We start from the raw sequence: 21,098 nt of genomic DNA, 5'->3' as shown, positions 1-21,098 counted from the left end.
GAGATGAGTCCACTGTCAGAGGCCATAAGAAGATCATTTGTAACCTTCACTAAAGCTGTTTCTGTGCTGTGATGAGCTCTGAAACCTGAAACTCTGAAACAGTTAACAGATCTAACAGATCTGTTAACTGTTTGACAACTAGTCTTTCAAGGATTTTTGATATGAAAGGAGGGTTGGAGATTGGCCTATAATTAGCTAAGACAGCTGGGTCAAGAGATGACTTCATCAGAGTGAAAAAAGTTATTTCAGAAGACTGAAATAATAATAATTTTAATGGGTTGTGTCTGGAGGGACAAAAACATGATACAATGAACAAAAATGACTAAACCTCAGTTTTTAAATGCCAAAAGGTGTTACACATCGGATAAGACGATGTCAAACCTTCCGCTATAAAGAAAAACATATTGAAGGACACAGCAACGCCCTTTGTAAAGGTCTGGTCTTGGAAAGTGAAGTTGCATGCTCTCCCTTCGACAGGTGCTACCTTATCAATGCGTTCTTTGGTGAAGGAAGAGCCTGACTGGAGGACGGGGATCATGACAGGCGACAGAGCAGGGATAGTGGGCGGTCCACTGAGGCTGCGCAGAGGAAGCCGTTTCACCTGGAGAAAGGAATGCCAATCAATTATGGAGAGGTGAGGAAGGTTTAGCACTAATTTAGACTTGGCTTATGGTTTTCCATTCAGCTTTATTTTCTGTCGTGTATCAGGTTTGGATTGTTGGAGTAGCACTTTAAGCAGAGATTTTCAGACTAGGGATGTTCCTGGTGACAAAAAAATTAGACTAGCAAACTAATGTGAAACTAATAAACACTTAGATGTCAAAAACTGTCAAAGACATTTGAAATCATTAATCACATTCTTCAATCATACTTTAAATGCTGCTTAACTATGTGGCACCTCACATCATGGATTATGAATATGGCATTTTATACATTAAAATGAAAATTAAGAAGAAGGAAAAAAAGAACAGCTCATGTTGAATATGATATGAAAATATGTTACTGAAAAGATGTTCAAGTCTCATTATTATCCATCAGTACATTTTCTTCGACTTGTCTGGGGCTGGGTCACGCCTGAGCAGAGCGGCCTCCTCCAGCTTATCCTGCGAAACACTGGGGCGTACCAGGCTGGCCGAGAGAGTAATCTCTCCAGCGTGTCCTGGGTCTACCCCTGGGTCTCCTCCAGGTAGGACACCTCATCCAGGAGGTGACCACCTCAACAGGCTCCTTTGGTGCCAAGGAGTAACAGCTCCAGTCTGAGCCTCTCCCAAATGGCCGAACTCCTCATCCTCTGTTATGGAGAGGCCAGCCACCCTTAAGATAAAGCAGATTTCCACTGCTTATATCTGCAATGTCATTATGTCGCGTTTAGAACACTAATAATAATATGCTCAACAAAAAGATCAGGTTTAGATGAAGAGCCTTGTGGCGTTTTTCTACAACAGTGTCGGGACTGCAGCGCCATCTGATGGCAGATGGCTGCATAATATTTAGGACACAAAAATTTACAGACGATGAATATCAAAATGTTAACAGAATAAATGATACTGAACGAGCAATGATTAATCATCTGGTCAACTAGTCACACCCAGACCTAGACCTCCCTCCCCCCAGCCACTTCTTCAAGGATGGGAGGGACACAGAGATGTTTCCAAGCCAACAAAGAGACATAATTTATCCAGCATCATGGGTCATGGGTCTTGAATCACCTCACCTGGCTCTTCGATGTGGAGGAGTGGTGGTTCTACTCTGAGCCCTTCAGAGTGACCAAGCTTCTCTATCACTAAAGGACAGGGTGAGGTCCACAGGAGTGTGTGACCCAATACCCTTCAGAGGAAGTTCATTTCACTTGCATCCAGAATCTCAGTCTTTTAGTCCCTGCCCACAACTCCTTGCTATAGCTGAAAGTATGAATGTAGCCACCAGTAAATTGACAACTTCACCTTCAGCCCTCTGTTCACCATGACAGAGCAATATAATCTCAGCATTACTGCAGACCATCTGTCAGGCTTATAGTTTGTTTTACCACCGTCTGTAGGTCCTCACCTCTGACAGATACCCTTTGTAATCTGGTCTTGACTGGTCTTGGCTGTAGCTCAACGAAAGAGCACGTGAGTTTGGCTTTTGAGGGAGGGGCACTGATGGGGAAGGGGTGTGCTTTATTTAGGACACAAGATATAATTTGAGCTTTGGTTAAAGAAAATGAAAAGTCACTGTTTTATCCTGGTTGTCTTGTTTTCATAGTTAACTTAGCTGAAATTCAAATTCAGTTAGTCACGCACTGCTTCATAGGACCGAGGTTATTACAGTAAACTAAAACTAAATTCAAATCTAAAACCAGGTGGGACAAAACATTTTATATGAACTAAAAATGGCCTTCGGAAAAAAAACAAAACAAAATAAAACCGCTCAAATGATTTTGTAAATTTCCAAAATTAAAATTTGCCACAACCCGCCTAACTAGGGTTAGTACTGTGTCTGTTCTGTTGTTCCGAAATATTTCCGCTGACAGCTGTCCCGTCTTCATAAGTGCAGTGACCAAAACAAATAGTGAAACTTACAAACCTAAGGTCAAACTACATAATTAGAATAACTCTGGATGGATCCTAAATTGTCACCATAAACATCTGCAGCCCCTTAAACAATGACTGGAAAATTCCCGTGGTCGCCTGTTGTGCTTAGATAAAGTTTATGTGCCGCTCTGAAGTAAAAAAAAGCTCATAGAAAGCAGCCGAGATCGGCAGAACACTTTAGATGACTCGGAGCACATCTGTGCTCGAGTTCTTGGAGCAGAAGCGCAGCGTCGCTTAAGCTAATGGTCAGCATTTGTGTCCTTTATGGCTTCTTTGCCGCGGCTTCCTGCTCTCAGTGGCGAGCAGAACCGGCTCAGTTTATGATGTCATTTTTCATTAAGGCTGCTGTGACCCTGCTTCCCTGGTACGTATTTGTCCCAGACAGTCTTCTCAGTAACCTAGACGGATGCTGAGAAAGAGGAGCACGGTGCCCGCTGTGTGCAATTGATTTCTCTATTAAATGGTTGCTGTAAGTATAGGGTGCAGTCTGGGCACTCAAAGTAATAAGAGCACGCAGACAACACTCACCAGCAGTACCCCGGGATTACGCAATTCTACTGCAGTGCTGATCCTTATGAGCTAGTTCAGATCCAAGGACGATACAGTAGAGGTGAAGATGATGTGTGTGAGGGAGGGAGGGAGGTGAAAGGATAGGAGAGCTGGGAGAAATTGATCCCTGTGGTTTTTTTTTAATGTGAAATAATGATTCTTTTTCACTGTTAGACAGACAGGAAAAGGAAAGAGATGAGTAACACAAATTTGCAAAGAAAAAGATAGAAATAAATAGTTGTATTTACGGGGTTAGAGTTTTGAATGTTGAAAGCTTAAAATGAATATGCTTAATGGGTTCGTTAATCTGTCCCTTCACGGCGTGAACCCTCCCTGCTGCTCTCTCGCTGTGTAAACATTGTCCTTAACTCTCCTGCCGCTTACTGCAAAAGCCTGAAAAGTTGATGAGGTGTAAAATTAGGGCGTAACTAGCTCGGCTCAGACCGGCGCTGCGCGTTGACTAATAAATGCCCGTGACGCCTGCGTGATTGAGCTCTTTGCCAACAGAGCGGCTCTTCATGTCTTCCAGCTTCTTCATGGAGAACCAGTATCCAGATGAGGCGAAGCGGGAGGAGATCGCCAACGCCTGCAACTCCGTCATCCAGAAACCAGGTAGCAAGAGGGGTTTGTCAGTAAAGCGCACTTTTCTGAATTCTGAAAATACATCTTGCTGAATTGATGTCAGCTGACAGGTGATTAGTCGCTGACGTTCATCATTATTAGTCTTTTTTTTTTTTAGTTAAAATGCTACCTGCAGCTTATCGAACGGGAACACCTGCTGCTTTTCTGTCATGCACATCATTCATAAACGCTGTTGGAGAAAGCAAGTGAGCAAGAGCTTTAGCTTTTTCCTGGAGTTTCTGATTGGACCGTTCGAACCTTCTGAAGATGTTTTTCCTCATCACAGAACTGCTTCACCACTCCTGAATTCTGAAGCTGCTTCGAAGCTGATGGTCATATGTCAACAGTTTAATTCGCTCTCATCAGTCGTCGCTAAAGTCGCTCATCTGGAAGCTGTTGCTCTGTAACTGCGTTCGACTTTCCAGTGCTGGTCGCTTGTTTTGCTTCAATCACTCTGCAGCATCTTTAAAATCCACAAACTCCGTAGACTCATTCTTTGAAACTTTCAGCTCCAGTTTAGCTCCAGTTAGCCAAATTCTGTCTTATTTTTGAGGTTCTCTACCTGCAGATTCACAGGCTGCTGTTGTGGCGGTCCTCCACGTTACTCAGCTGCCTTTCCAAGTGAGTCTCTCCTACTTCAGACAGACTCTAACTCCACATTGTTATTCTGCTCTAAAGATCCACTGATGGATCCACTGGAGAGCCACTTGAACCAGTACCAACAGTAGGGTGGTAACTGTTGGATGCTTCAGTCCAGAGTGGGAGTAGGGGCAGCTGAAGGACATTTTGGACTATCATGTTAACAACATAGCCAGCCTGCAGGCAGAGAAACAGGATGTGTAAGCAGCGCCTGGAATTGCAAAACAAAATCCTTAGGATTTGCACATTTAACTGTTTTGTATGTTTGGTTTGTTTCAACCTTCAGGCTGTAAGCTGTCAGAGTTTGAGCGTGTGACGGCGCTGAAGGTTTACAACTGGTTCGCCAATCGTCGGAAGGAGATGAAGAGGAGAGCGAATATAGGTGAGGAAGATGGAAACATAGGAATGACAGATTAAGGCTTTTGGAAATGTTAGCTTCTGCTGTTAATTAATTTATATGCACATTTTCTACACATTATATTTATCTCACTTCTGCTTCCTCATCTGACCCAACCAGAAGCTGCCATTTTGGAAAGCCATGGGATCGAGGTACCAAGTCCAAGCTGCCACTCGAATGGGGAGGAAGGAGAGATGCAGGAGTTCACGGATCAGGTGACTCATCGATTCTCAGAGCAAGTAAGTAAACACGGACTTAATTACATGACCATATTCTACCCAAGGAGAGGCCAGAACAAATAACTAGCAGGAACACGTATAGGCCGGGTAAAACTGCTTGCGTTGATGCTCCATGTCGCACTGCTCAGAAAATTAAAGGAACACTTTGAAAATGCATCAGATCTGTAATCATGCTGGACATATATGCAATCAGAGGGCGGAGTTCAAACAAGCCCCCCAAATGTAGAAAATGATGTAGCAGGTTAGTCCATTTTACCCAAATTTCATTGCAGCAACTCAAAATGGTGCTCAGTAGTTTGTGTGGCCCCCCTGTGGTTGTATGCATGCCTAAAGCATCGGGGCATGGTCCCAGTGAAATGACAGGTGGTGTTCTGGGGGTCTCCTTCCAGATCTGGACCAGAGCATCACTGAACTCCTGGACAGTCTGTCCCAGAGGTGTTCTACAGGGTTAAGGGTTAGCTAATACATTACTCAGCCCATAGTAGTACAGATATTCAGCATAATGTTTTTCCCATTGAGATAAATTTTCATTTATTAATTAATTAATTTTTTGAACAGTGAATTTACATCTTTTCCACTAAAAGCACAGAGCGGCGACGGTCATCATGAACAATATTCACGAGGCTGAATTGTAAAAGCAATACTGAGACCACAAGAATCCTAGTGATGCCGTACCTGCTTACACTTTAAGAAAACGGTGCATTTTTCACACATTTTCGAACGCCTTCAGTGTGAACAAACACGGAGCTGCTGCTGCTCTGCTGACACGCTACGCCTTCTGTGCAGACACAGTGTAGCAGCCAGAGTTTACTAAACTGTACAAATTGCAGGAAGTCACTGGGGCCAGAGCAGAAGCTGGGGCCAGCTGTTAGCTGGTCACAGCAGGCAAGGCATAAACACAGTATGCAGCACTTCCACAGCCGCTTCACTGCCCTTAACAAGCTGCCCAAGCCCAAACTGCTGCCTTAAGACTGACAAGAGGGCCTGAGCTGCTATACGAGAGAAAAGGGACCCCCTTTTTGAAGTGATATCGAATAAAAGCGACACTAAAGTCCCAACTGTTTTGCTTATGCATCCACAGGAAGACACGTCTTCCCAGAGGATTGTCGACCAACAGGATCCCGCCTCGCTCGCTTCTACGGAGGTGGCAGCCTTGCCGAGCCCCTGCCCTCAGGTTCTGGAACAGAAAGAAGAGGATTCAAAAAGGGAGAGCGTGGATGAAGAGTGACTGAAGTCGGGCACGTCTGTGTTCGAATTTTAATCAGATGAAATAAGGAAACATTAAGTGTCTCCTGCTCCACCAATGCAGGGCCTTTTCGGGCCTGAGTCACCCAAATATGAAAGGGAGGAGGGTGCGGAAGCTCGCTGAGGTGCCTCAGATGGTAAGGAGGCCACTGTATTTATCAACAGTAATCCTGCTTATATTAACGGCAATATACAGTATATAAACATCTAAATATATATATCAATATATATAGTGCATTCCAAGATGGTATTAAAAAGCCTAAATTCCTTAGAGGGAGAATCATGTAAGTGATACCTCGCCTATTTTAAGCTAAGCGTTTTCTGTTTTTGTGCTCCATGCCTTCTTTGAGCTTTGTTTTTTAAAGGGTGGCTGTTTGATGGACTGTGGTGACGGGAATGTGCTGAGCCTGCAGGTCGGGTGTGTCGGGGTGGTGGGGATAAAGCGCGACATCAAGGATCTAGCGTGCGGCGAAACAAACGCCCTGTGTTTTCTTGAACGTCTTGACCTCTTCCCCCCCTCCCTCCATCTGATCCGTAAGACTGCAACCTCAATCGGTCAATCGATTGATTCAATCAGTCGATCAATCAAGGAGTGCTGTTGCCATCAAAAGCCCTGAGGGACAACCGGAATCTCAGGTAATCCCAAAAATCGTGGATAAAGGCGGTGAAGAGTTGCACCAGGTTTCTTTCGTGTCTTAACGTGTGCTTCGTTTTCTTCGTCTTAACTGTTTAACCGAAACAGGAAGTGTTATTTATACCTTTTGATATTAGCCAGACATGCCTAGGACTAAGTATCACACTATCTGTCTTCTTTCTTATATTTAATGCTGCTGTCTCCAACCTCAGCCAGTGAAGCTAGACTAGAAACATAAAGTCTACTCAGTTTTTTTTTTCTTGTTTCTTTTTTATCGTTTGAAAGAACGCTAAAACAAATGTGATCAAAAATCATTGTGCGACAACATAAATGCTACAAGTTACCCTCACTTTCTATTGGGATAAGCTAAAGCTCGAGCTTGTAAATTTCTCAGGCTGCAAAGCTGCACTTCGGAGTGAATCTTACTGGAATTGTGTTCGAGGAGCTCTCCGACATGTACATAACCCAGAAAAAAAATCCCGCACCTATGGGTGCTTTCCTTTCAGTCCATTAGCAGTATATAGAAACTTATTTGTCAGACTTGAAATATGAATAGCTGAACTTTGCATTACATAATCCCTCATATATTCACTGGCCTAAGGCCTTGGAAGTTACCTCCTTGATGTTCATATAATGAACAAAAACTCATGTTCTCAAATTGCGGGTGGGGGCGGCTACCATTTTACCTCCTAATGCCAAAGCTATGCCACGGTAGAGAAACCAGGAAGTGATGGTCACAACACTATAGCTATACAATAGATAGGTTTATTTGCTCAGTACAACACTAGCCAACTCAAGCTTACCTCAGAGTTCCTGTGTGACAGGCGTGCACGACGGGTTTAGTGTCACGAAGCTTCGACAGCAGCCCTCATTGTGACTGTTTATGATATGGACAGTGTCATGTAGCTTTTATGGCGCTGGGGTTTGCCCTGTGTTGATAATGTATTCTCACCTCAGACAGTTCCCTCGTCCAGCTTTGGACAGGAAAGCTGCACACCATTATGATTATAATGCTCCTCTATCTCTCTGCTTTTATCCGACAAGGGAAACCAGTAACGATAATAAAATTGTACACAACCAGTGGAATATGTCTTCATTTATTTCAAAGGATGTAATGTTAGGTTAGGCTTTTCCTTATTTCTTTTTTTATATTTATACTGTTATATTACAGCTAATGTTTCAAATGATGAGGTTGGTGTAGGCGTGAGTAACCCCCGTCAGGCAAAAGCTCTGGCTTCAGATTCCTCTAAACGTGTGGTTTAAGAAAGTTACTTCTACTGTGGGCTTGGTATGATGAGGACCTTAATATGGTCATTTTAGGTGCACAGCTCTGCTCATGAGCACACAAGCACCTCCGACCTGCTGTAAAACCTTTTCCTGAGAGGGAGCCAGTCGGAAGGAAGCTGAGCTAAAAGGGAAAGCAGCTAAAATGTCTGCTTTCAGACAGGCGGCGCTAAGGCCGATATAAGATCAGTAGAGATTATTTATGAACTAAGAATCATACAAAGCTGTTTTAGTAGATTTTTAGTTATGTGTAGTTATCTGGTAGGGCTTAGTACCAAAGTTATGTCATCATAATGAGATACAAAAAAACAGTTCATGATGTTCATGAACTCATGATTTTGAGTTCATGATCATTTTTTTGTGTTACATCAAGAGCGAATATCCCCAATATAATCTTGTTCCTGCATGTGAAGAAGGGAGCACAGAAGCCCCACCCACCTGCTGTTCAGGCTTTGTGTTCAAGAGGGGCAGCCAATCAGAAGAAAGCTGGCTTACTGGGAAAGAGTACGGGGCTAAAACAGCTTGTTTCAGTCAGAGAATAAACTGAGGAGCTCATTAACAGCCGAGAGCAGTAGGTTGGGTTTGATTCTGGAAGGAGACACAAATCAAAAATGCTGAGCTACCTGCTGTGGTGGCCCCTTATGAACAAGGGAGCAGCTAAAAGCAGCTTTATTCAAAACCTAACCCAAAATAAACGGGGATCATTGTGAGTCATACAAAACTACTCTAGCAGAGTCCCAAGAATAAAAATCTAAACTAAATGTGAAAGGCCCTCTTTAAGGTTTTGTTTTTGGAATGGGAACATTCACTGAGGGATAAGAAGGTGAAAACATTTCAAACACTTTTTCATCACACACCAGTTAGAACAGAATTATTATTATTATAAATAATTTAAGAAAGAAATTATATAGTAGTTCTAACTTAATGTTAGTCATAATTCAATGTTAGTTTAAGCGAATGGTTTCTAATGAGTGCACCACCGATGTCAGGAGAAGTGGCAGCACTGTGATTTTTATCTGCCAGAGCAGAAAGTCAGGGTCACAGATGATGTTGGCAGATAACAGATGTAGTGGAACAACACGGTGAGCAAATCTTCCAAGTATTAGCTGCTAATAACTCACCAAACCTTCGTATCCAACATGACTGAAAATGTTCAACTCGAAGCACCAGCGGCCTGCAGGACTGTTGAAGCATGTCCTGTACAAGAAAATAAAATGCATTTGACCTCAAGATCAAATTTGAGTTCATTCACACGTTGAGCTGGTGTCCAAATTTCACCTGTTTAAAGTGGTGCTTCATTTCTCACCACAGGATGGCAATGTTATCACTTAACTGTGCATAAAAGATGCTTGAGTGAAGAAAGGGGATCAAGCCTGAAAAATGTGTAAAGGCATTGTAAAGCCTATCAGCTGACATGGTATATGTTATTATGAACTGGGCCTGTAATGCTGTGATAAGCAGTTTGTTGGTGTGAGCTGAATGTTGAAGGGGACCTTAAAAGTGCTGGATACTCCTATTAAACATGGCTGAGATTTCATATAACACCAAATATAAGAAGAAAATGCTCCTCTCAGGCAAAGAAGCCCCCACCCTACTGGGTTTCACAGCTTTTTTTCCTCAGTGGCAGCCAATCAGAAGAAAGCTGATCTAGATGAAGGTTGTTTGAGACTGTGACAGAGTGAGTGCACCAGGGCCAAGTATAAGGTAAGTTAAATATGAACTGCGATTTCCAGTAGAGTCTAAGAATAAATACGAATGGGAATGAGTGTAATAGCAAGATAAAGAGCTGAGGGAAGAGTAATTAAGTACAAACAGGAGCCAGTTGGTAATTATTTGGAAGCTGATTCAGCAAATACAGAAGCTGATATATTTGGAATTACCTATGTGATCTCTGCACCAGCTGAGATCCTTATGGATGGGTGTGAAACGTGCCCCACGTTTTGATTGGCTCCAGTTTATTAGAAATGCACTGATTCCTGCTGAGACCCAACGACGATTACAAGGCAGAGCAGCAGCTGAAAAACACAGTTTTAACAGCTATTCCAAAAGAAATAATGAATGCATATACAACTCAATCATTTCTGTTTATATAAGAAATTGGGGAAACTTTTGTATAGTGTCTGTCTGCCTCCCTGAGCCTGGTTCTGCTGGAGGTTTCTTCTTGTTAAAAGAAGGGGGGTCATCTGTTGGGGTTTTCTCTATCATTGTAGGGTGTTTACATTACAATATAAAATGCATTGAGGTGACTGATTTGATTCTATATAAATAAAGTCGAACTGATTCTGAGATTTTAATAAACTTTTAGTAATGCACTGCAATTCTGTACTTTGAGTTGCACAATTTCTAACTCACTGAGTTTTAGCAGTGTGCGTGACACAACTGCACAAGGTTAAAGAGAAAAATACTATTTAGAAAGACCACTCCATTGACCATGAACACACTGACAAGCAACATGATAAAAGTGATGATTCTAATCCTTCAGAAATCTAATTGTTTCAGAAAGTGCTGGAAGTCTGAGTCTCTACTATTGTTGTGGGTCCTTGTATGCTTGCAGTCAACAGCTAAGAAGAGTTCCTTTACATGTTGTTCCATCCTTAAACCACATGAGGGAGACATTGTCTGCTGCTGATTGCTAGGCCCTGTCGTCAGTTCCTACTGTACCTTAAGGCAGTAGTGTTAATGTTGAACTGTTGGATCTTCTTTTGAAAAGGAAAAGAAAAAAATCTTACCCTGCATGTTAAAAATGACTTGAAAGAGAAAGTGCTTTTTACTAAGACTTCTTCACATTTTTTTTGCCTCCTCATGCTGGTATAAGACAATATGATGAGTGTCAGCAAGTGTCAGAAATCACACTGACGTATTTGCAAGTCAAATCAGCTCGGCTCCCTTTGTTTTTTTCTGTTGTCGGGCATTTTTTGAATAATCGTGTTGCAGTAAAATCCTCAACCATCTGGTACGTTTAGCAGCCCGCCTGAAGCAAACTCCCTATCCTACAGGCCGAATGCATCTCACTGTGCATGTGTTCAGTTAATTCATGCTGTGAAAATGTGTCAGTCTAAAGTAATTTTGTGATGCATGACTTCAGCTGCTTTTATTTTATTTATTTATTGTGATCTTATGATCATCCAGTCTAGATATGATCATCAATATGAAAAACTCTGATTCAAGAAGATATATGAGTCAAGATAACACATGTTGAGATGATGCAAACTGTAGTAATTTGCTTTACTGAAAATCTTTTGCTTTTGAATCAAATCTAAACAGGTAAGTGAAAAGATCCACGCCACTCATTTCTGTGCACGCCAAGCTTAATTAAAAGTCTGATAACAGGTTGACAGGCCTGCACAGTTTGAAAGACACGTGCCATTTAATAACTTTATATTGACTACATTACATGAGCTGAATGTCGTCTTCGCCTATCTCGTTTCTTTTTTAAGTGGTCACGCATTGCTTTCCTTGCTTGTCTTGATTGCCCTTAAATTTAGGGAGGGTTCAACGAGACCGCTCTCATTCCCAACGCGTAACATACCGACGATTTGTCACATCCCGAGGCGTCCCATAGGAACCCGAACGGTAACCTTCCGCGTCCCTATGATACGCACCAGATTGTGGATGGAATCCAATAGAATGACGCTCACGGCGGTAACACATCCGGGTTAGCCGTGTATTCCAGCCCTAACCATAACCGAAATCATTAGATAGTGTCTACACACGCACTAGTGTTTTAGTGCGTGTGTAGATTCATTCCAAACAGTTCTTATGTTTCTGAACACATAACACACAGACGGGTTGGGTGGCCGAAAGCTTAACATACCAGTGATTTGGCACATAGTGTCATTATGTTGCGCTTTGGGATGAGAACGTGTTGGTTTAACTGAATACTGCTTTAAGCTGAACTGTGTTATTAGGGATTAATGCTGAATTTACCCATGGTATTGATCTGATATCAGTGTCTGAATGTCTTACCTGGATGATGAGCTGCAAAGATAAAGTGGACATGTTTCCCCATAGATAGATCGATATGATGGTGAACGCTAGTAATAAACCTGGACCAAACTTTTAAAAATGAGTGTGACTAATTCCTGTAAATGCCCAGTTTTCAGCTGTTCTCCCTGACTCTTGTGTGTATGATTTCAGTAATGATTTCATGTTTATTCCCAGCAGGAGCATTTGTCCTTTGCATTCAGTTTTGTCCTTAACCTGTGTATATCTCAGAGATACAAACAGTCTTGGTAAAACTGCATTTGATGCCCTGAGAAGGAGAGCAGGTTGGTAAATGTTGGGTAGCCAAGCTAGCTGGTCCTAGCTTCTGACTAGCAGTCCTAAAGAGTTTTAATAATGACACATTTTCTAATGTATTCTTACTTTCTCTGTAGCCACTGATTCAGTTTTTACTCCACTGACAGCTGCCATTTATTGTGATGCATAAACATGGGCGTCATAATAAAATCTCACTGAATTTGAGTTTGGGTTGTCACTGTTACCAACTATTAATTTGTACTTAGTTAAATAAAAACATCCCCTTTCAAAGTGCTTATTCTGCTTTGATTAGTAAAATGTAAAACTGTTTTGATTGTTTTGAAAGCTCAGTTTAAGGCCGTTAGTATCAGCAAGTTTTTCAGTCATGTGACCACAGACCACTTACAATAATTTGTCTGCCATTTTGGTCATGCAAGCTCGAATGAAAAAGGCCTCATTCGCACAGGCGTAGAAACCAGTTGGCAAGCATCTGGCAAACACTGGCCATGGGGAGAAAAAATGTTCCCAGACTGGTTTGCAAGTGGTTGCTGGAGGTTTCTGGCTGTCAGTGTACAATTAATTGTTAAAGCCTGATTGACACAAGCCTAGAGAGGAGGTCACTGACTGCTGAGACCATCGCCCTTCAAGATTAACTTTGCACACTTTGAAATGAGACACAATTTTAACTCTGAACTATAAACATTCTCTGTTTTGTGTTTGAAATGCACTTTTCAAGTTTTGCTATTAGTAGTAGTAGCCTATGTTTTTCAAACAAAACAGTATCTTCCATGCAAACTACGGGGTCACTTCGATAATCTTACCTTCAATGAAATGTGCATTGCATAATCTACTGTAAACTTTAGGCTCCCACTGTTTGCGATTCACCACGGCAATCCAATTTGGGAGGAAAGTGATAAAAACAAAAGTTCTCTTTCTGTGCTTTATGATTGCTAAAGCCAACAGGGCAGCAGAAAATAGTTTTAATTCACAAATAAACAACGTGAGTTGTGTCAAAGGTCATGTCAGTAGGTTGTATCACATCCAATATGACGGACAACTCTCAAGCAATGTGTTTGCGACATGACGCAAGGAACATGAATTGACAAATCCACAGTCGCTTTCATCTTCGTGTCTTTCATCTTTATTTCATACGTAAAATATTTATTATAATTTTAATACTGCATTTGGTAGATCTGTCATGGGATATCCAAAAGGAACACAAGACTGGGACTTTGAGCAAAACAAAAGGCTTCTCCAGAATGGCAGCACCAGAAACCCATCTTGTGAGTGGGATAAAATGGTAACAAGCTTTTTTCCAAGGACTATAAAATGATGCATATTTAACTCATGTGTATTTATTCTTTATTTCATCTTTGTTAATATACCCACCAGTACTCAAAAGAAGAACGGCAGCCTTGTGGAGATGTTAAATAAAGCGAATGCTCAGAAACAGCAGTCTCTCTCATCCTTCTCTCCGACATGATCGTAATGTAGAACGACTGCACAGATATACGAGATCAATCATCTCATATTGATGCTGCTCTATATGTTGGAGCCTTCTTCTTTTTTAATGACTCAAGGTCTTCCTCTTTCCAGTTCCCAGGGAAATCAGCCAATCATAGACAAAGACCAGGAGAAAGAGACTTAATTACTGTGAGTCAGTATTAGGTGGCACCTCTGTGTTAATACGCGCACAAACAACAAAATGTCTTTTGAAAGCTGTACACTGAAGTACACCCAAGTCCAAATCCAAACCCTTTCAGGTATAAATACCCACCCACAGACACTTTGTTAAGCAGCGTGTGTCCAATTCAGTCACACAAACGCACACACAGTGGGGTGGTTTTGGCAGCGTCAGGTTTTGAGGCCGGCGTGCCCGTTCTATCATTCATTCCCTCAGAAGTGTTTTTCATCCTCTTTTACCCCTGTGGAAAAACAGAATTCATGACCTGCCACCTTTTTTTGCTGACTGCACAGGCCATCCGCTGCCTCGGTAAACGATTTTCCCGGCTTTTTTCAGGCGCCTCACAAAACACTTGATGACACAAGTGGCATGAAAAGTATGCAATTCAATTTGTCAGTGGTTATTACTTCGCAGCGTGGACAGTTATAGTTATGTGTTGATTACAGGCAGATTTTTATTTTTCCTCCTGTCGAGCTGACTGTCACTTCAGGCAGTTGGGAAAAGCAAAAGTGTTTATTTCTTCCCTTTAGCAATCTATTAAATGTCTGATTAAATATCATCTAATGGTGAGGCTCACCTTTTTGTGAGGTGTCTCTTTGTGTGGCTGGAGAAACAAGAAAGTGAGAAATGATGTGGGGGAGTGGGGTGTTACATCGATGGAGGATAAAAAAGCAGAAGGGGAGGTTTTCTTCAGACTGGCAGCAGACTGGAGAATTTGTGTGATCATAAGAGGAAATACCGTCTGCTTTGATTTGATTTCCACTGGAGTGTTTGGCTTGGGTGTTTAAATAAAGCACTGGCTATAGTCAAACTCTGGTATTTGCCCTTGAAAGAATAACACTGGAAGATATGAGTACAAACCTTTTTTTTTAACCATGTCCTATTTTGCAGGACAAAAAAAATGGAAACTACACACACACACACACACTTAGAAAAATCGCAGTGACACACTGTGCCCTGAATCTGTCAGGACCTTAGTCCCCCCTCCCTCCTCCAGTTAGATAAGAATTTCCACAAAGGACCTGTCGCAGTCTCACCATGCTTTTTTTTTTTTCCTCCCCTACTTCCCATAATTCACAGCATCTCTCAGCAGCACGGAGCAACTTCTCAAATGAACACGAGCAGGTTCAAATAAAATGAGCAAAACCCGCCTCTCCTCGGAGGCTTCTCCTCTGAGCTCGATATGAGTTTTCCTTTTTTATTCTCTCCCTCCCTCCACCCCGTCTTCCTCTCCGGCCCCTGTAACTTTTTCTCTTTACTTTGCTCCTTCCATCATCATCCCTCTCAGTGGGGTTGCAGGCTGCAAAGAAAAAAAGAAAAGAAAGAAAGAAAAAACGGGCCTTCATGTTGAAAGAAATCCAACCTTTAGTTACTGAAACACCAAACCTACTGCTGTCAAATGTTCAAGTAAGACACAAACGACAGCTACACATATATTTTTAACCTTCATTTTATCTGGGGAAAGCATGTGTGCGCTTTGTTGCACACACTCGCAGTGGGATCTGCCCCCTGCAGCCCCAGGTGTCTGCTGCTGGTCAATGAATAGATCGCCTGCAGCGTGCGCCTTCCTCCAAAGCATTAAAACATGTTCTACCTTTAAATTCTTTCAGTCCAGACAGTTGGTCCACAAGACAGACTATCCTTGGCAGATAAAAATGTTTTTAGGTGTCAACCCAGGCCATGAGTAATGGGTCTGATTTCTTGGGTTGTTGCTAGGTTACTGATCTTTTCAGCAAAGTGGAAATCTCCACAGCAGGAAAATACATAGGTGGAACAAATTCCCACCAGTGGCCACTTGAGGCTGGCTCAAAAAGCAAGTCAATCCCAATAGAGTCTCATGTTAAAATGGCCAACTTAACAGTATTAAAAAGCGTGTGTACAACCTGGTAAGAACTGGGTTTTTGGTCTCTATGGTGAATTTTTATATCACCCATTTGGTTTTTCTGAGACTTAAAGTTAGGGGGTGTGGCCACATTTATTTAAAGAAGTAACTAACCATAACATCTTCACTGTGTTTATGATGTTGGTTCCTTTTTGACCATTTTTAATGGAATTATCTGAGAAATAACACGGGCTGCTGTGTGCTGCAAACTCTTCAAGAGTTTTTTGCATCTCTGTGTTGCACTAATACAGCTTAGCTATACAGCTTGCTAACCAAGCTTCAAAATGAGTCTAGAAACCAACAGTTGACACCACTGTGGTTATATCCTTTTCTACACCAATCGGGCATTACATTATTACCACTTGACTAATATTATGTCGGTCCCCCTGACCCACTGAGGCATGGACTCCACTAGACTCCTGAAGGTGTGCTGTGGTTTCTGCACCAAGATGTTAGCAACAGATTCTTTAAGTCCTGTGAGTGTGAGGTGGGGCCTCCTTTGATCAGCCTTGTTTGTCCAGCACATCCCATAGATGCTCGATTGGATTGACATCTGGGGAGTTTGGAGGCCAAGTCAATGCCTCAAATTTGTTGTTGTGCTAAAACCATTCCTCAACTATCTTTGTCTTTGTCGCAGGAAACATTATCCTGCTGAAAGAGGCTACAGCCAGAAAGGGATGCTGTTATCGTTCCCCAGGTAAACGATACACACATTGGCCATGTACGTTAGCGGTCCCCAACACCTGGGCCATGGACTGCTACCGGCCCGTGAATCGTTTGGTACCGGGCCATGAAAGTTGAGGTTCGGGTGTGAAATTTATGGTTTTCAGGGTTTTTATTGTTATTTTTTTATCGTTAACTCTGTTTCCCTGGGACTTTTCCTGTGTGTTATGAATAACTCTTCTTTTGCTTAGTTCCGGTACTGGTTTTATTTTGTTGTATTTATCCGCGACACCTTAAAGACTGGTCCGGGAAAATATTGTCGGACATAAACGGGTCCATGGCGCAAAAAAGGTTCGGGGCCGCTGCTCTATGTGATGTAAAAGAAAATGCGATTCATCGGTGTAGGTCACCTTCTTCCATTGTTCTGAGGTCCAGTTCATTGTCGGTGCTTTCGATGGTGGGCAGGGGTCAATATGGGCACTCTAACAGGTCAGCGGTTATGCAGCCCCAAACACAACAAACTGTAATTTACTGTGTATTCTGACACATTTCTGTCAGAACCAGTATTACATTTTTGGCTACAGCATCTCCTCTGTTGGGTGGAACCACACAGCCTTTCCTAAACTCACTCAAATCTTTATGGTTTTCCATTTTTCTGCTTCTAACACATCAAACTGTTCAGGTCCCCTGATGAAGCAATAATCAGTTCACCTCACCTGTAAGTGGTGCTGATGTTATGCCTGATAAAGTGTGTGATTAATGCAGACTGCAGACCTAAAATCACGTGACATGCGACATCTCGTGAAGTCGTCTTTGAGAAGCAAAGGCTGATGTAATGTGACTTGGCAAAACCTTCCTAATGTATCTCCGGATTGCAAACAAAGTCAAAGTGACGCCTTCAGCAGCTGCACTCAAAGTCAGTATACGCTGCATGGCTTGAAACCACTTCTACTTTCTGAGCACAAGTCCACCTGAAACACAAAGGTCTGTTTGATTAAACAGGAAGCTGGAGTGAATCACAGTTTAGGTTTCTATGGGTTATGATCACATCGTACCCTCCAAAGTAGCTGCAGTCATGAAGCAATAGGCAGGGTTTGTTTTTTTTTTTGTTGTACTAACATTTCTCCAATATAAATGATGATTGCACACTGTAGTGGTTATGGAATAATGACACCATTGCAAAGTGACTTTTATTTCCAGCCATTTCCATGTTCAGCAGTCCACGCGATCATTTAGAACTGTGAGTGTAACTAAACCCCAACCATCAAGGGCCATTTGCATAGCAGATCATATGAATCATGTTGGTGGTTTTGACAACAACAGCACACAAACTGTGTGATTGGAGGACTTGACAAAGCCAGTCTACATAATCTCTACATATATATTAATATTTTTTACACTCTGTATTATGCCGGCTTACCGGGCGACACACCCTCACATGAGCTCGTGTTCCAGCCACCCCGCTGTTTCATGAGGCTGTGGGCTTACCGGCAGAGGGACGTGTGAGATGAAGCACCTGAGTGTGCTGAGCTCCGTAGAGTGCTACTCTGCCCCGCGACAGATAAGCCTCCCGTCTCCACCAGCCTCCTTCGCCACGCGCTCATCCCTCAGCGAAGAAGATTGAAAAGGAAGATTTCCCAGAAAATTTCAAAGCAGCAAACAGGATCAACAGCTTAGACGGCTTTTCACTTCTCAGCAACTTCCTCGCTCCTGATGTTTATGCTTTTTTTTCCTCTTCTTTTTTTTGAAGGAGGATGCAGCTGTGTGTGTGTGTGGCTGTGTGTGCAAGTGTGTGGAAGAAAGGGTGGTCTAGTGAGGGAATTTATTCCTCTGTGTATTGGTGTGTAAAAGATGCCAGAATGCTGTCTTTCACTTCACTGATGATGTGCGGCAGCCACATGAAGCGGGAAAATAACCCCCCGCCCGCCCAGTCTCCTTAACAAACACACACACACACACTGTAACTCTTGCCCTTTTACCATCATACACGTTGTGACATCCATATAAATATACCCACTCAGTACATTATTACTTTAAAAAAGGCCATTACATTAGGCTTCCCTCTTATGTCACTTTTATGGCCGCCGCTGTCGTCATGTGAATGCAAATGAGACCGTGACTATTCGGCAGATGCTCAAACACCAGCAACCTGGAGAAGAAAGCTCACAGCTACCGCTGCCAAAGCCTAGCGGCCATGCGCTGATTCTTCTTCCTGCCTCGATATTGTTTGCTGGAGTAAAACAGGCATGCGGCAGTCCTCGCTGTGAAGCATTGAAGTGGCTTCCCAGATGTTCTCTGTTTGCAGAGGATGAATTTCTAATGGCGGTAAATTCCACGTCGCTGCCAGCAGCTGTAAACAGATCGATGGAAAAGAGAGGAGGGCTCAAGGGAACAGGATCAACTTAGTTGTTGACGGAGGACCACAGCAAGAGGGTCAAACAGCTAAAACAAGAAAAGGTCTGAGCAACAAACAGTCCAGCGTGATCTGAATCCCAGACCAAACACACTGTGCGCTCAGAAAACAGAGTACCTTGTTTTACCTTCAGGGGCGTCTGAATCGCCTCACTTAGGAGGCATTCTCATTAGATGCCTCGACCTCCTCAGCTGGCTTTGACGTGGAAGAGTAGTAGTTCAACTCTCAGTCACTGTTTAATGACCGAGATTGTCACCTTATGTCTAAGTGAGAACCTGGACCGCCCTGGAAGGAAACTTATTTCAGCCACTTGTATCCACAGTGTCATTCTTTTTCACCTCATGGGCGGGTAAGGGTAACAGTGTAAATCAGCAGTCTTGCTTTCACATTCAGCCCTGTCTTCACCACAGCAGACCTGCACAGCATCCTCATTAACATCTCTTCCTTCTTTCCAAGGAGGAAAACAGTTCAGCCACGATAATAAAGGAGCAGCTGTCACTGCCCAGCAGTCTGGGAAGCGCTCAGAAGGCTGTTTCTAGACAACTTGAAGTCCATCATTGTGCAGTGAGAAAGCATTTATTCACAAGTGAAACACACTCTGACAGTTGTCAGTCTTCCCCAGGAGTGGACGTCCCAGGAAATTCGCCCGCGATCAGACTGTTACATCTTGGGTAAGCGCAAATAATTTTTTAGCCATAGGACCCGAAATTCTTTAGAGTCAAACATGAGGTTTGGGTCATAGATGGATGGATGGATGGATAATCTGTTGGGCAAAATGTAAAAGTTCTTTGCTGACAGGGTCGAATAGCCCAGCAATCAATGAGAGGATCCATCGTTTGATGTTTTTTTCTAAGGACTATTGGACACATTTGCTCTTTGATGACCAGCTGGGTCTCATCTTCATTTTCAGAAGTCTAAAGGACTTCTTTCCCGCTCCAAAAAAGCTTTACTGCCAAGAGATAGATGAGAAGATTCAACCCTTTGAAAGCACATCAGGCCATTCTGTGATGTGACAATAAAGGCTGTTTTAAATTTTTTGTTACATGTGAAGCATTCTCAAGACCACCAAACAGGCTGGTATTTAAAATTAGTGGAGCTCCCCTTTAATGAGTTACCGTATATGACCCTATGAAAGAAACAGTGCAGTACGCAATCAGGGAGACAGAGAGAGTGTGTGTGTCTGTGTGTTTGCAGTCTTGCTCATGATTACAGGTAACCAAAAGGTTTGGCACATTTTTGGGGGGATGGAATAGGAAAGCTTGGGAAAGCATTATTGTCAATTCCTGCCCTCACAGAGATGGCTGAACATTAGCCGTGGGTGTAGTCCCTCCACCTACACAGCGTGGAGCAGCTACTGTTCATTCTGGGGCAGACGCTGGTAATGGAGGAAAATTTGTATCCAAAATTACGAAATCCAAACGAGCTCAAACGCTGGTTCTCGGCAGTATGTTAAAAAAGAGCAGAAGAAGAGTCTGAGAGAAAATTCTGGAATTACTAGTAAGATGCTGGATGTTGTTGGGCAGTCTGAAACACAATTTTTTATTAAGAAAACCCCTCAAAGTTCTGACTGCTATACAAGTCAAACGCTTGCTATCATGACAGAGCTGCCGATTTCTATGAGGATTCTGAGGAGAAAGAAACGAAATCCTGCTGCTTGTTCTGCTTGTTATTTGGGCTGTGGGCAGCTCCAGCTGACCTGTGCTGACCTCTGGCTGTATGTGCTGCACACACTGAGCCGATGCTCTTCTTTTCAGGCTCTGCTTTCGGCCTCCTCCTCCAGAGCTCGCTGAGAGAGTGCACCTACGCCCCGGCACGCCCAGAGCGACACATACATCCATGTTAAAATTCAGAGAAGTTAACAGTGCTTAGTCTGTGTGTGTGTGTGTGTGTGTGTGTGTGTGTGTGTGTGTGTGTGTGTGTGTGAGAGTGTGTGTGTGAGCGCAGCAAACTTTCCCAGTATGAATAAAGGTTAAGGCACTTAAACTGAATTAGGCTGAAAAAGAATTAAAATACATTTTTAATACTTTTGGGAATCC

The 21,098-nt window shown here is 42.7% G+C and overlaps 1 protein-coding gene across 5 annotated transcripts in view; it reads left to right on the top strand.

Moving 5' to 3' along the window:
- LOC102195152 (homeobox-containing protein 1) overlaps positions 1 to 7,983 on the top strand; it is a 19,121-nt gene extending 11,138 nt beyond the window's left edge. For 3 of the 5 annotated variants that reach the window (XM_005745234.1, XM_005745236.1, XM_013913869.1), the window contains 5 exons: positions 478 to 634; positions 3,652 to 3,734; positions 4,669 to 4,764; positions 4,900 to 5,018; positions 6,100 to 7,983. In XM_005745234.1, coding sequence (XP_005745291.1) covers positions 478 to 634; positions 3,652 to 3,734; positions 4,669 to 4,764; positions 4,900 to 5,018; positions 6,100 to 6,246 — 602 coding nt within the window. In that variant the 3' untranslated portion in view covers positions 6,247 to 7,983. The remainder of the gene's footprint in view (positions 1 to 477; positions 635 to 3,651; positions 3,735 to 4,668; positions 4,765 to 4,899; positions 5,019 to 6,099) is intronic. The other 2 variants (XM_005745235.1, XM_005745237.1) reach the window with 1 other exon arrangement.
- The last annotated feature ends 13,115 nt before the right edge of the window (positions 7,984 to 21,098 follow it).

Source organism: Pundamilia nyererei, unplaced genomic scaffold (genome assembly GCF_000239375.1).
Source record: "Pundamilia nyererei isolate P.nyererei 1_Seehausen unplaced genomic scaffold, PunNye1.0 scaffold00156, whole genome shotgun sequence".
NCBI classification, from domain to species: domain Eukaryota; kingdom Metazoa; phylum Chordata; class Actinopteri; order Cichliformes; family Cichlidae; genus Pundamilia; species Pundamilia nyererei.
The sequence above is the reverse complement of the archived record's forward strand: the minus strand, read 5'-3'. Positions and strand labels throughout refer to the sequence as shown.